Source organism: Anomalospiza imberbis, chromosome 5 (genome assembly GCF_031753505.1).
Source record: "Anomalospiza imberbis isolate Cuckoo-Finch-1a 21T00152 chromosome 5, ASM3175350v1, whole genome shotgun sequence".
In the NCBI taxonomy this organism is placed as follows: domain Eukaryota; kingdom Metazoa; phylum Chordata; class Aves; order Passeriformes; family Viduidae; genus Anomalospiza; species Anomalospiza imberbis.
The window spans coordinates 62984532-63000546 of record NC_089685.1 but is presented as its reverse complement, the minus strand read 5'-3'; the positions used below and the strand labels follow the sequence as shown (position 1 = coordinate 63000546).

Here is a 16015-nt window from a genome sequence, read left to right as displayed (position 1 = left end):
TTAATAGTAATAAATGAATTATGTTAACACTTGGACTTATTTGTAGTTTTTAGCTATGTTATTGCAAGTCACCATTCTATGGGTTTTTTAAGGGCTCTTTTTTCTTGACTTGTGAATTTCTGTAGAGTAGATGAACACAAGAGGAAGGTTCTTACTGATTTTTGTAGAATGGTACAGGGAATTGGCTTTGTCCTATAAGCTCTCATTCCTTGTGGGGAAAAAAAACCCGGGATCTAGGTGATAAGAACAAAGATAAAGGTATTCTGCTTGGGAATTGCTGGGAGATAGTAAAAACTTCTGATAAAAAAAACCAAAAATACTAAAGATACAGTCTAAAGATGGCAAGAATGCTGGACAGCAGCAGAAAAGAGGGATGAGTTATTCCTCCAGCATATATAATCCCAGTGTAGAAATTGCAATGAAAGTTTGAGAGAGCTCTAAGCTGGAAAGATGTAACTGGATCAAGCACATAACAGGTAGAAAAAGATGGAGTAGAAATGTGTTAGTTAATGCTCTTGCCTTCTTGACCTGTCAAACAATGCTTCTCTTTTTAAAACAGAGATAGTGGAATGTTGGTGGTGGTGATGGTGATAAAGCACCTACCATTTTCTTAATGGTTATTCAAAAGATGAATGTGTTAACATCAGTGATCCAGGCAGATCCTAAACAGAATGATTGTCTGCCCTAGAGCAAGGTGTGTATATTTGAGTATAACAGTAACAATCCTCGGTTTTTTTCTGAGCAGCTGAGAATAGCCTGGTTTTCTTTATTCTTTTCCAAGTAATGTTTTCTGGGAAATAAGAATATGATATGGCTGTAAAAGTAAAGATACAAAGACTGTTGGTTCAAAATACTCTGTGGACTTGAATGCTTTTTTAAAATTGTATTTCCAGGCTGCCAAGATGTTTGATGAAGAAGGCAGGAAGAAGTTTTTCACACAAGACATGAATAATATTCTTCTGGAGTAAGTGCTTATCTGTAGAACCTTCCCTTTTTGGAAAGGGGGTGAAAGGAAAAGTACAGAAGAGGAAGTATTATTGAGGTTGTTCCAACAAATCCCTTAAAAGTCAATGAAGGTAGATCAGTCTAAGCTAGTTATTAGCTAAAGAGATTTATATGTGCATACAATTCCTGTCGTGCCTGTCTGTCTTTATCCAGTGTAAAATGTTTTGTAGTACCCTGGTCCTTGACTTCATGTGTAAAATTCAACAAAATTGCTTTTATTTACTCCCGTCTCCCCACTTTTGTTACTCAAAGGATCTTCAGCTTTCATGAGGGCAAACACAAGATTTTTTCTTTGTAATCTTCAGTTAAGGGTTTAATATAGAAAGTTCTATGTTCATATTCTAAGAAATAAAAGTAATCTCTAGAGGACTATAACAGTCAAAGTGTATCAATTTTGATTCACAGTGATGGGTGTAAACTAAATTTGAATGAGTGTTCAACATTACTGGACAAGTACATACATGAATGGTTTCTTGCCATTGATTAGGACTTCTTCCTTTTATAAAAAAGCTTATCTGAAAACATCCCAAGCTGCTATTTTTGGTATGCATAGCTAGAATATGCTATATTTCTAAAGCTTCCTTAGGTTTTTGTTCAGATGTCGTCTTTACCTTGGAGTGTGTCTCTGAGCGTCTCCTGTTTGTTTGTTTGCCAGTATTGAGCTGCAGTTACAGGAGGTGAATCCTGCCATCCGCAACGGAGTGTACTCGCACCTGGAGGCTTTCGTGCCGTGCAATAAGGACACGCTGATAAAGCGCCTGAAGAAGTTACACCTCAATGTCCAGGTAATGATGGGGAGAGGAGCTCCAGCAGGAGTCAATTATGTGACAGCAAGGAGGACTGATTGCAGCAGAGTAGAGCAGTAGCCACACAGCCTCAAATCAAGAAAAATGTTTTGGATCAGTAGCTAGATAAGTTTAAAAGCTTCTTTCTATATAAGTGATATTGTCGCTACGTTAGGAAGAAATATTTTAAGTATTTCACAGTCTTTATTTGAGAATGAAGTGCTTTCATCTTGAATGCTGGATACAGGCTATTAAGGAATGTTTCTGCTGTCATCACTAAGTATTACTGTAGTCACAGGGTACATATCAAAGCAGCAGAATTAGAAAGCCACAGTAATAATGGTTATGATAAGCTAAAAATACGTACTTTTGTTTTCACTTTTGTGTCAAGAAAAAAGGAAGGCTACGTGGATAATAGATGACCCAGCCTGTATTATTTGCTCAAATTTCCTTTTGTGGCTAGGTCTTACAAATACTTCATATGCCATTTTCAGTTACTTTTCTTTTGAAAATTGTTTTCCTGTTGAATAGAAAAGTTATCTGTGATCTGAAGTACCCTGACCAGATTCTTTATATAAAATCCAGGACTAAATCTTGCAGAGGATCTGGAGATGAATGCAGAGATCTTGGTGCTTGCTAATAAGGCAAACAGATTCAAATGCTATTTCTAAGCAGATAAACATAAAAGAATATTCTAGTTCTTTTCAATAAGCAATTAAAATTAATAATGTAAAGCCAGAAGATGTAGAAAGTGAATTTAAAACATGTAGCGAAGTGTATAGTATATTACCTTAATGTTTGAAATTCTTAATATTGTTATTTATATTCTAAATGTATAGTTCTTACCTTTCAGGTACATAAATTGCATGTAATAATAATCGACTACTTGGATAATATAATACATACTCATATTTTATTCATTACCTAGGATGTTTTTATACCACAGTTTTTGGAGATCTGATATTATCCAAGTGACTACTTGGATAATATAATACATACTCATATTTTATTCATTACCTAGGATGTTTTTATACCACAGTTTTTGGAGATCTGATTAATAGGCTATTTATTTGCAAATGGTGAGATATTGATTGGTCCGTTTATTTCACTTTTTCCCCCCTTAAGTTTTTTTCCCTTCCCTATTTTAATTTAAAAGCGTTATTTAAAGAGATCGAGCCATAATATTTTGGGATGTTCATGACACATTTATTTGTGACTATCTTTTGTTGTTTCTGATCTCAAGACTTACTTGCATTTATATAATGTTGTTGCACGTAGCAGGATTCAAGTGCCATGTAGAAATATGTCTGTTGCAGTCCATAAATAGGACTGGGAATGTTACCTTGGGAGTGATCCAGAAATTTTCATGAGACTCTCTGAAATGCTCTTTATTTTACATCTAATAGGATTACTTTGGTACTCCTCTTTTCACAGGATGACCGCTTGAGAGAGCCATTGCAGAAGCTGAAACTGGCTGTCAGTAACGTCATGCCTGAACAGTTATGCAAGTATCAAGAGGACTGTCAGGCCCGCAATCAAGCCAAGAATGCCAAGTAGGTTATTCTGGAGGCTGTGCAAGCCTATTTAGAGCCCAGCTGGAAGTTTGTATCCATGTTGTTTACTTTCTTAGCTCAGAAAATCGCTCAGCTCCAGATTAAGGGTGTCTTTTTTTAATTGTACAAAATACTTAATTTTGTGTAAGTGTTATTGTCTGACATCAGAGAGGAATTCCATTACCTGAGTGAGATAGGTCTTGATAAAAAAATAATCTGAAGGATTACTCGTTGATTCCTAAAATGGTGGATTAATGGAGGAGGATGGTGTGTTGAGATTATTGATATACTTTGTCCTTGTTCATTGTAATTGTTTCGATCATAGTTAAATAATTTTAGACTTGGAGAGGTATTAACAGTTTGATAAGTATCCTGACACTTCCCAGTAGAGGCATTGCTTGAAGCTCGTAGGGGCATCAGTGAAAGCATCTATACAGTGTGTCCTTTTCACTTGTCTGAGAAAAATGAAGCAGTGGGGAGAGGGAGATAAAACTCTTTATCCTATAAGGAATTGTAGCAAAAATCTTAAATGGGTCCTCTGTGGGTTACTTTTTTCCCCTAACACCTAGAACAACACTCCATTTTCAATGAAATATTTTGTCTGTGTACTATAGTTCTAAAGAAAATAATTGTTCCAACTGTAGGTTGCAAGCGGAAGATGAACGAGAGAAAAATGGATCAGAGGAAGACGATGATGAGAAACCTGGAAAGAGGGTTGTTGGACCCAGAAAGAAGTTTCACTGGGATGACACAGTGAGGTAAGACAAAACTGTTTTCCACCAAGAATTTTCACTGACTTTATAAAGGGATCTCCAAGAGGATGTTATTACATGATAGAGTTGAATAAATAATTTTTCCCAGAATTACACCTTGGAGAAGTTTTGAAGACTGTTGGTGTTAAATAGGCAAACTGGAGTTCTGTAATGGTGAAATATCTTCATCTTTAACTCAAAAGGAAAATCGTCCTGTGTCCAGCCCTTTCAAGTTTCACTGCTTGATTTTCTGCTTTATCCAAATACATGAATTTTCTGGCTCCAGGACTTTGAGCCTCTAGGTAAAGAACAGGTGTGTAAGCAGAGTTATAACTGCTTCCCACCTTTCTAGGAATACGTTACAAAACACCAACGAGCACTACAGATTTCTGCCATAGGAGGACAGACCATCAAAATTGGTGATAATGATTTGGCAAGCCTCGCAATCCAACAAGTAGAATAATGCAATAATCTTAATTCCTTCTGTTCCCTCTGAACACAAGTTCTTTATCACTCAAGAGTAGCACAGGTTCTTATCTGAAATGATCAGATGGTAGAGTTTGATTTCCTAGAACAGATTTTTCTGAAAACTGAGATGACTATTATTTAAATAATCTAGACTTTTAAGCAAGCACATCTTTCTAAATTAGTAATTTCCCATGCAAGATCTAAGATAATTTTAGTACAAGTGTGTGTGTGTGTATGTATGTATTACTAGAAGGGACTGGTGGACTTCTCTCAATGAGTCTATTAAGTATGTGAAGACAACAGGGAAGAAAGCTTCATGAAATATGTACAATCAGTGTAGCTTGGACTGACCTGGAGGGGAGAGATACTTAAATCTGTTGCTTTTTTCGTTCAAGAGGCTCTGAAAGGATGATGTTAATTAACTGTGTGTGCTTTTATGTTTTTAAGAACAAAAGACAAAATCCCTGTCAGAAAGAATCCTCTGTCGAAGTACTCAGTGTAGAATGGATTTCAGTTCCTTTCAGACAAATCAGAGGTCACTGTGAGCAAAGTGAGAGGAGATGTTCTAACTATGAGAAGACCACAAAGAAAATGTAAAACAAATTATAAAATGATAGAAGGATGAAAATAAGAGCAATAGAGTCTGTTGGAAATGGAGAAGTGACAATGGTAGAGCATACCAGTTTGTAGTAGCAATACTTTGTGCAGTATAAACTTCCAAAAAACACAGTTGGAAGTGAGCACTTCCTACAACTATCAGTAGACAGCTTCAATTTCTTAACCTTTTTCTGCTGAGCTTTTGCAAGGACTGTGTCTTTCAATATATTTTTGTTTCTTTTTGCAGGTCTCTTTTGTGTAATCTTGTCAAGATCAAGCTGGGATGTTATGAGCTAGAGCCAAATAGAAGTCAGTCTGCTGAAGATTACCTCAAAACCTTTATGGAAACAGAAGTGAAACCACTTTGGCCTAAAGGCTGGATGCAGGCAAGGTAAGGTAACTGCTTTAGGTATCTACTCATTTTGGTGCTAATGATTTCTTTGGTTCCTATTTATTGTCTTATATTTGACTCAACCATGTACTGTTGATATTGGTTGGAACTTAGGAGTATGTTTGTGAAGCTGGAATAGTCTAGAAGAACAAATATTTTTCTAAAATGAATTTTCTGTCTTGATTTTAAGCCTGAGAGTGAAAAAACCCACTGTTTTCCTTGGACAGCTATTTGCTTTTATCATCTCCTAGAGACTGAATTTGCTACTGCTTCTAACACAGCATGAAGCATGATGCTTCATTTGAGGAGAAGTATGAGGTGGGAGGATAACAGCTTGGAAAATTCTTTATGTGATATCGGAAGTGATAATGATCTAGAAATCAGTTTTGCCTGTATGTTGGAACACTGCATTATCAGACTGCCCACACAGGCTTTAAAATTACAAGCTAGAATTTCAATAGCAGTGTTCATAACAGACTTAAGAGAGAGAGAAATAGAATGGGAGCAATAGTAAACTGTTTTGAATCACATATTTGGCAGAGATTTCTCACGGTTTGGAGTGAAAGAGGAGCAAGTATGATTTGGCCTGTGATCTTTCTCTCTGTAGCAACCACTGCAACAAAATAATTTTATCAAACCTCCACCTGATTGTAAAAGCTAAATGATACAACTACTCAACTTGCTCATCAATACCTTGATTTTAGTTTAGTCAAATCTGTATCAAGCTGTAAAAATAATGGTACTGAGATATTTCTGAGATCAGTCAGTGTAGAAATAGCTGGTAAATAGTAACAAAAAGAACAAATGAAGTTTTACACTTCCTGGCATACAGGTGACTTATTTTTGCTCAGTTTTTTTAGTTTTTTTGTGTAATTATGCTAATGACTGAGATGTTATCTGCTATGAAGATTTTATTGAATTAGATTAGACAGACAATCCCAGTTTAGTTTAAGAACGGAAAGATCACTGATGATAGTGGAGAAATAGCCAAGAAATAGTGTGAGGTGATTCAAAAATACATAGAAATGAAGCATGTTAAAATTTTGTAGTGGAAAGCTATAAAACATACAGTTCTCTCCTTTCCATTTGATAAGTCTGCTGAAAATTTCCCCGAGCTTTTAAATTATCCATACAGTTGGCTTCAACGACAAAAGACAAAAACTAGATAAAAAACCAAAGTGCCCCCCAAAACCACCAACAGGCCAAACAAACCTCAACAGGTGACAGATCATAACTTCCTGTTAACCAGCAAGACTTAATTTACTAATTGGGTGGGGTTAGTACCGTAATGATTTACAAATTGTCCTGTATCTACTGGGTGGCACTTTCCTGCCTTCTGTTAAGGAAGTGATGTATTGGAATTTGTAGGCAAACAGGTTTGCATAGAAAGAGGAAAAGAAAGTATTTCCTGGAGTCAGGCAGTGGCAATTCCTAATACAGCACATAATTTGTATTCTGAATGCTCATTTTGTTGGGATGTTATGTTAGGGATTATGCTGAAGGCTTATAATTTTTTCATTTTTCTATGTGGCCTCTAGTGAGAAGGAACTCTATAAACTTGAAAGAAAATTAGGTATTTAATGCTAAAACTGATCTACTGACCATGTATTTTTAAGGAATTCTTGCTAATTAGACTAGTCTATGGTACCAGAACTGTGTGGGTTCAGCTTAGAAGAAAAATTTCTTGCACTTTCAAAGTTAATTGTATTTAATGTTTCTTATAACTTCATAAGGAAGGAAGAGATAAGGTATTGATCATAACTTGAAATTACAGAATCAAAGGATTGTTAAGTGTGGGCGGGACCTCATATACTGCTCTGTCTTTTCTTTGTACCATGCCTGATTTCTGTCCTTTTATAGTACTTAAAATTTTGTCTTTAACCTTGAAGGATGATGCTACAAATTACTGGGGCCTGTGATTAATTTTGAATTTTCATTTCCAAATTGAAAAGATTAAGGAATGGATAAAGAACCAATAAGGAAGTTGGAAGGGAAATACTCTGGAGAAGCTGTATAGGTTGGGAGGTGGCACATTAAACATGTCATGAGGAACGTTGGTTTTGCTCCATGATGTTCTTCATAGGCGTTCAGTAATCTCTGATGGAACAATGCAGTACAGATTTGGAGGTTAGTGTGGTGAAGAAAATGTGAAAATGGAGCCGGAAATAGAATCTGAGAAGTAAGGCACTGAACTGTAGTGAGAGGATCAGTGTTTTCTTACCAGATGGCATGGGATTTTTGGATATTTGGATTTTTTGTAATTATTGTAGCTCTGCAGGCTGTATTATTAGTGGTGAAAAGCTCTTGTTCAGACAGCTGTTCATGATGTGGTCAGTGTCAATGTGATGGCAGTGCTGTAAGAAAATGTCTGTCCTAGTTTGCCTATCTGGAAACAAGGAAGGGGACCAAGTTTTCATTGTCTATTCATAGCTGCATTTGAATAGTAAGCTGGAGGATAGATACAGGTCAGCAATCATATTCATTTTCCACTTGGCAACTAAGGAGCTGAAAACATTGAATAAAATCATGGCAAGTACTGAGATTTGTCACACTGGCTCCTGCCATTCCTTGGCTCTGGAGTAATATGTATATCTAAGTCCAGTGTAACTGAAGTTGGAGAAGTGATACAAAATAGCCTACAGTTTTTCTTTTATTAAACTTTCAAAAACTTTTAGTAAAGTTCTTTCAGTACTAAAAGTACTGAAGAAAGCTAGAAGCAAGCTGGGCTACTGTGTTCAGCCTTTTATCTTCTGTGCTTTGAAAAAACCCCACGAGATTAATAACCACAAACCCAAGCCTATGGATCAGTGTGTTGGACATGTAGTGTGAAGAGTTTACAATAATTTTTTATTTTATATTTTAACTATTTCATTCATCTTTGAGGAGAGAGCATTCAAAGTGTATTTCTTCTGTCCAGTTGAAGGAAGTAATAATCTCTTATGTTGATTTTTGCTTGGCCATTTACTGAGGTATTTTGAGCATAAATGCAAATTATTATAATTTTTTTAGATCTTCTATTCATGGATGCCAAGACGTATACCATGACAGCAAGGCAAAGTAATCATTAGTTCCCTTGGGGACAGATAATCAAAGGCTGGTTCTGAAAAAAAAGGATATTTGAGTATTTAGTGGTCATAAGCTGTTTGCCGCTGTAGACTAATCTCATGTTTCTTTTCTCACCACTCTTTTAGGATGCTTTTTAAAGAAAGCCGAAGTGTTCACAATCACCTCACTTCTGCTCCGTGAGTATAACGGGGACAATATGCTTTACAAGATCTTTAGGTTGTGCAGAGCATCTTTTCTCGTCTTCCTGCTACCTGTTTTAGACAGAGGGAAGGAAAGGGAGGTACTTTGTCAGTTGTTTGAAGATACTTATAATCTTCTTTAATGCTTTAATTTAGGCATATAACTGTAACGTTCTTGTGGCATTAAATTTTAACTCACTTGTGAAGTGGCTAGATAACTCCAGGGGTATTAATTCTTGAATTAATACCTTTTACTCAAAGCATTACACACTGCCTAATTTTTGACATTCAGCCTATTAAACTGAACTCAGACTGCAATACTTCCTGCTTTTTTCTTTTCCTCAAAAATATCTCTAATCACAGAAGTCTGTGTATCTCAGTGGGATTCTATCATATTTTCAGACAACACTGTGTGCCTCTCAGGAGCTGTCTATATTCAGTCAGAATTCAAATAAATTGTTACGACTTTAAATAAAACCGCAGTTGCAACTTTTGTTATAAATGTGATTAGCATAGGATATTTTTCGACATAACATCAAAACTGAGTCATGATCCACCTACAGTAAAGTCTTTTTTTAACCAGGTGTATTTCTAGTTGCTTAGGAAAGGATCAAAAGTTGCCTACAAGATGTAAATCTGCTGATTGCCCTTGAAGAAGTACGGTGTGAAATGCTGAACCTCTAAGCTGAAGCCGATAACTAATAATCCTTCATGCTATCCTTACTTGCATAACTGCAGTTAGTGTACGTTGCAGAAGAAAATTGATAGTTTGCTAAGTTACTTCTTGCAACAAACAAATTAGATACAACTGTTTTAATAGTTGATAAGCAACAAACTGCTTTTGTGGGGGAAAGAAACAACTGTTTTTATCTGGTTTGAAATAAGTGAGAATAGGAAGCATCCTCCTCAGGGACAAAAATGTCAATGTAAAGAGTGAAATTATATTGCTACTCTAGAAGACTTCAGTATAGGCAAAGCTCTGCTAAGTAGACAAACTCATAATATTAAGAGGCTGAAATTAATTGATATTTTGAAGTTCTTCTAAATCAGAAAAATAAAACCAGCTCTCTGGATATACCCTGATCTATGTCAGGTTATATCATAAATTCTGTTGATTTTGCAACTATTTACATAGCGATACATGATCAGAAAAATGAATTGATAGTGTGTTATTTTTCCTTCCCCCTATATTTTAAACCATTTTTCATTTCAAGGATGTCTTATTATTAAAGCTGGACTCCTGTAGCCATCGTTCTAGTTTATTGGGATGTAATCAGGGTAACACTTAAAATGACAATCACATGCTTTTTTTTTTTGTCTTCTGATGCACTTTTATCCCTTCTGTTTTAGGGCAAAGAAGAAGGTGATTCTGGCCCCTAAACCCAAAGTGAAGGTAAAAGTCTATTAAGATATCTGAATACCTACTTAATGGTCCAATGTGACCATTTGATACAACCTGTTTCTGTCTCTGATCCTGAAAAATTCTTGCAGAAGGTTTGTCAGGCAGTGCTTATTGACTTGGTGGTGGATTACTTCAAAGAATGTAGTACAAAATACCTCTGTATAGCTTTGCCATTTTAAGCTGTATTCGTTTTTTTGAAAATTGACTATGAAGAGGTACTAGTTCCAGTGATGTTTCACATTTTTGAATGTGTTAAACTTGGCAACATTGGAAAACGGTGTGGTTGGAATGATACCATAGTATAGAGGTCCTCATTTGACATGACCAGGTGTTGTCTTAATTCAGTAGCAGTTTTACTAAGTGACCAGATTATCTACCCTATTCTTCATAATACTAGTTGTTCTTCACTGTGTGGGACACTTCCAGTTATATGGAGCAACAACGCTAGATTTTAAAATCCAAATATTGAATTAGCAGGCAGGGCTCCAGCACCTAGGTATCATAAGTATCTTAATATGAAAATTTCAGTAGCAGATCTTTGGTTTGTCTGAATTTACTGAATAAAAGTATTACACTAAAGATTACCTTAAATCAATTTCAGAAAGACTATTAAACCTGATGTTTCTTATCCCCTCATTTTCAGGACTCCAGTCCAAAAAAAGAGCAGAAAACCTGTATGTCTTCAGTCAATTCAAGTTGTGCTACTGTACTGAGTTCCAGTGCAGCTGTGTGCACCACAGCCAGCTCTAGCTGCACAGCAGCTCCGGAGACGATCTGCTTGGATGACTCACTGGATGAAGACCTTTCTTTCCACCCACCCTCACTGGACTCTGTTTCTGATGCTCTGGCAGTTATCAATAATGGTGCCAAGGGATCACCTCTTGGGTCGACCATAGACACACCAACATCCAGACCTCGCCCTGGGCTGAGGGAAGAGAAACTAGCAAGCATTATGAGTAAGTTGCCTCTGGCAACATCAAAGAAAGTAGAGCCCACTCAAACATCCCATTCATCAAGTCTTATTGCTGGTCACACAGGGCCAGTACCAAAGAAACCCCAGGACTTAGTTCACACTGGTATCTCTTCAGGCCTTATTGCTGGATCTTCAATTCAAAATCCCAAGGTTTCCTTAGAGCCTTTGCCAGCCAAACTACTTCAACAAGGACTACAGAGGTCAAGTCAGATCCAAGCTGCTTCCTCCTCTTCTCAGACTCACGTTTCTTCCTCTAAGGCTCAAGCAGCTATTTCCACCTCCTCTCAAAGAACCAAGGATATCTTGGTATCATCTGCTGAGGCTCAAGGTGGTACTTCCTCAACATCACAAGTGACAAAGGTGCACCAGCATTCAGCTGTACAACAGAAATATGTATCTCCCTTACAAGCAACTATTAGTAAATCACAGACCAATCCTGTGGTGAAATTGAGTAGTAATCCCAAACTCTCTTGCTCATCACCGGTCATCAAGGCTCAAGATAAGTCTGTAGTGTATCGCCTGCCTTTGTCTAATCCCTCATCCGGAAGTGGCTCTCAAGTGTCTCACCCACTGGTTTCTCGGACAACATCCAGCACCTCTACCTCTAGTAACTATTTAGCCAAGGCTATGGTGTCACAAGTTTCTTCCCAGGGTTTCAAACCTCCCTTCTCCATGGCTGCCTCTCCCAAACCTGCTGCCTCTCCCAAGCCCACTTCTAAGCCCTCTGTGACACCCAAGCCCAATGCATCACCTAAATTTTCATCCAAGTCCACCTCATCCCCCAGGCCTGCAACAACACCCAGTTCTTCCAGTTCAAGTGCACTAGTTTCCCAGAGTAGTCACTCCAGCAACAACCCCCTTCATAAACAGACCGGTGGTGTAAATATCAGCAGGCAGTCTCCTACAGTGAATTTACTGTCCTCCAATCGCACCTCAGGCCTTCAGCCTGCAAAAAACCCTCAGGCTTCTTCAAAATTGCCCAACTCTTCTCCTTCTGGAACTGTTGGTAAAAATAATCTGGGTGGAGTTGGAATGAATGTACCTGCCAGCAGAGGCAGTAATCTTAACTCAAGTGGAGCTAGTAGGACTAGTCTGTCTGGGGGAGCAGGAAGTGGAACACAGGGTGCTACTAAACAATTGTCAACTCCACACAGACCATCTTCTGCCTCAGGGTCTCCAGTTGTAGCAGCCAGCGTGCAGGTATGCATCGAATGAGTTCACATTTGAGCCTTACATTAATGTTTATCACACTTACTTTGTAAACATTCTTAGTATATTTTATCTTGATTTGTAAATGTCATAAATTCAACTTTTTACCTTTCTAAGCATAATGCTGATACTGATGAAACTATTTCACACTAAAGAATATGTATTTCCAGCTGATGTGAAATGCAAGGATCAGTGTGGAACAAATCCTCACTGTAAACTGTTTCTTGGTCCATACTGTGGAAAAGAAGTCACTTTTTTTCTTTTAACAGCGCTAGAAAAGGTAAGCTTTGTGTGACCATGTTTTCAGGGGATGTGGTATGTACTTGCATTATTTGATTTGTGTATTCTCTCATATTTACATATTTGTAATGATGGTGGTCATCTAAAAGGTGTCTTCGTACATTTGTTGTCAGACTTCATGATTAACCTCAAAACTAGAGTTCAGTTGCCTGTGGTTGAGTGTACTTCAAGACTTGTAATTAACACTTGCAAGGGCTTTTCTTTTGTATTTGTGACTATGTATTTTATTTTGTAGGATCTAGTCAAACTGAATGAGACACCACATTAATATATTAATACCCTAGAAACTGAAAGCGTATACTGTCACTAGAGGCAAGGCAAATCAAACAAAACAAATATTTTGAAAATACTGTTATTTTAAAACATATAAATCTATGATTTGCCCAGAAGACAACCTGCTTTCCCAAGTGGTGTTCTTCTTGCTGAGAATGCTTAATTACTGAGATGGCTTGATGTTTTCCTCTCTCTAGTGCTCTCTATGCTGAAGTCATCAATACTTAAGAAAAGTAGTATTAAATTATATTCCTGGTGTACAGCAAGTGAAAAGCTTTGTATAATTCTGAACAGAGCACATTGCTGTTGCATGGGAGTGATGTATACTTGACTTCTGGCAATATTTTATAATCTTTTAGTTTGCCATCAAATTCTTCTTAATGCAGCTGAAATAACAGGAGGAAGAAGATTTTTACAAGACACTTCTATGGTCTTTCATCCTACTGTACTGGAACAGTCAGCAATAAAAGTCTGGCAGGCTCTGACACAGCATTCACTTACACTGGGTGATTTGAATGGTAAAAAGATCCACGGATTATGCTGTCTGCAGGCCACTGAGATACCACATAGGGTCTGGAGAAGAGCTGAACCAAGTACAGTGCAGTTTGAGTACTCTTGAAGGTGCCTGGAGGAGACAAAAAGGGCTACAATGAATAGACTGGGAAGAGAGTTGTTTCTTTCTGGTGCAGTCAGCAGAATTCAGTGGATGCAATGGCTGTGATGTAGAACAAAATTTGAAATGGGTGTGGTTAAGGATGATAGAGAAGGGAAATAAGCACTGTTGTGGTGGATGATGAGATGAATTCTGGCAAACCTTCCTGTAGTTGAAGGCAAGTAATTTTTTTGTTAGAAACACTGATCACCCGAGTAATGAAATGCATTTTGGCCACAGTCCTACTGAAGAACACTGATATGTGGGGGTGTGTGGTGAATAATCAAGTAACATGAGTCCATATTATAAAACAGCAAAATGAGGTGTGTTGGTATATAGAAAGGGGTAAATCAGCTGGAGGTACTGAACAGCATATGGTATCACTAAAATAATTATTGAGACCTTTCATGTGGGCTTTTTGACACTTCAGAAATTCATAACCTAAAAATGGTTCAGAAGAACAGTAGGAAATGAAAGAAGATAAACCATGGAATAAGGCTGTTGCTGCTGTGCACTGTGAAGCTTAGTCAGTAGAGTACATTCAAGGAAAGATTAGAATTAAATTACCTCCCAGTTCAAGTACACTAAAGGGGAGGAGATTTGTGATAACAGAGGTTTTTATTTAGCTATTAAGGTGTAATGGCTGGCTGCTAAACCAACATCAATTCCAGACTAGTTGTTAGGAATAATGTACTAAGGACTTAGTTACTCCTCTTAAAACTTCACCTAAGGCTGAAAATTAATCCCCTTTCTTTTAAAGCCTTAGGATTTAATTCCTGTTTGAGATGCTGTTAGAAGATGAGAATGGTACCTGTATTTCTCATTATAATATTCTGGTCTGCTTACATTAAAGATCAAACTAGATTATTTTGTGTGATAATAAAGGTGTACTGAACTAGGAAGCTTCCAAGAGGTGTTTCCCTATTTTCCACTTCTGATTGACACAATTATTTACCAGAACACAAGTTTATACCTGCTGAAGCCTCACAGAAAGTTCCATCTTAAGGACACAAAGCCAAAGAGTACATGTGTGGTTTCCTTAAAAAGCTCTACCTACCATTAGTACTCTTGAGCAGAATTTGGCTTACACTTCTAAGGATCTTTATGACTTGGATCTATGTGACCAGGATGAACCCTTTTAAGAACTATTGTATATGAGTTAAATAGAAACATCTGAACTGCAGTTCCTTTAGAGCATGCTCTGTAGCTCTTTTCTTCACTGTCCTTCTCTCATTTTTGAGGGAGTAAGCAAGATCTTGGCAGAGCACTCGACAAAGTTGGTTTTCAGGCAATTTACAAATTCACAGTTGCAAAACATTACTGTATGGCTTTTATTTTGTGGCCCTTTCCTAGGTTACATAGACAAGGAACAGTTGTCAATTTTTTGTACATAAGCTTATTGTGAAATTAGTACTTTTAAAGGCAAAAGAGAATAATAGTGTGTTGATACTTTTCATTCTTTTTTTTTCCCTACTTGTGGGATAGAGTATGTTGTAGAAGTTGGTACCTTTAAGATGACCGATATAAACACTTGCTAGGAACATCACCTGTAGGTAAATTCCCTTTACAGGGCCACTGTTTTAAAATAATGTGTTTTCTCAGAAGAAAAAACTGTCCTTTCTTTAGCTGCTTTCATTGGAATGTCTTAAGACAAAAACTGGTAATAAAAACTTATCCATGCCAGGAGATTTCATGACTTTGCTTTCTCTGTAAGCTGTTATTACAGAACTCAGTGAAATGTCGTTTTCATTTTAAGCTCCTGTGTTCATTAAAATTATTCTTAATTTTGGGTTTAATTGAGGCTTACTTGTAAAAATGCACAGATTTGAAATCCTATTCCATCTGAGTCTTTTTAATTCAAATAACTACACTATCTGAGTTGGAGTCTGATTCAAAGTGCTTTCTATACTAACTGTTTTGTAGTAGATAATTAGAGGACTGAACATTAGCATATGAAATTACTGCATATGCAGTGAAGGAAAGATTGTTAAACAAGAATGAGCTGATCTAATATTAGAGGAATTAATGCCATTTGGGAGCTGTTGTAGATGAAGTGTTCTTGCTAATCTTGCATTTTTATTTTAAAGCTGCAGTGAATTTAACTTCATTTTGACATTTATAGTGGAGAGATTTTCCTTTGCCTTTTCCTCTGACATGTGCATACACACCTCTACATACATATGTATGTATGCATTTTGCTAACCTGGCTTCTTAAGTTTGGGGATTCTTACATACGAGTCTTAATTTTCAGAATTCATTGTTTCTCTGCAACCTCTTTAGAAATGATGTTCTGTTAAGATACAGATTTGGAAAGGGGAGAGGTGTAACACTGTACTTTTAAAGAACTTCAGATCTGTGATGGATAATTTCATATTATTAATCTAATAGAAGTTATTGCATTACATTGTGA

The 16015-nt window shown here is 36.9% G+C and overlaps 1 protein-coding gene across 2 annotated transcripts in view; it reads left to right on the top strand.

Moving 5' to 3' along the window:
* The window catches only part of UBN2 (ubinuclein 2), a 44657-nt gene that overhangs the window by 24488 nt on the left and 4154 nt on the right, over positions 1-16015 (top strand). For both annotated transcript variants that reach the window (XM_068191471.1, XM_068191472.1), the window contains exons 7-14: positions 894-964; positions 1661-1790; positions 3225-3343; positions 3988-4101; positions 5408-5551; positions 8743-8793; positions 10147-10189; positions 10842-12371. In XM_068191471.1, coding sequence (XP_068047572.1) covers positions 894-964; positions 1661-1790; positions 3225-3343; positions 3988-4101; positions 5408-5551; positions 8743-8793; positions 10147-10189; positions 10842-12371 — 2202 coding nt within the window. The remainder of the gene's footprint in view (positions 1-893; positions 965-1660; positions 1791-3224; positions 3344-3987; positions 4102-5407; positions 5552-8742; positions 8794-10146; positions 10190-10841; positions 12372-16015) is intronic.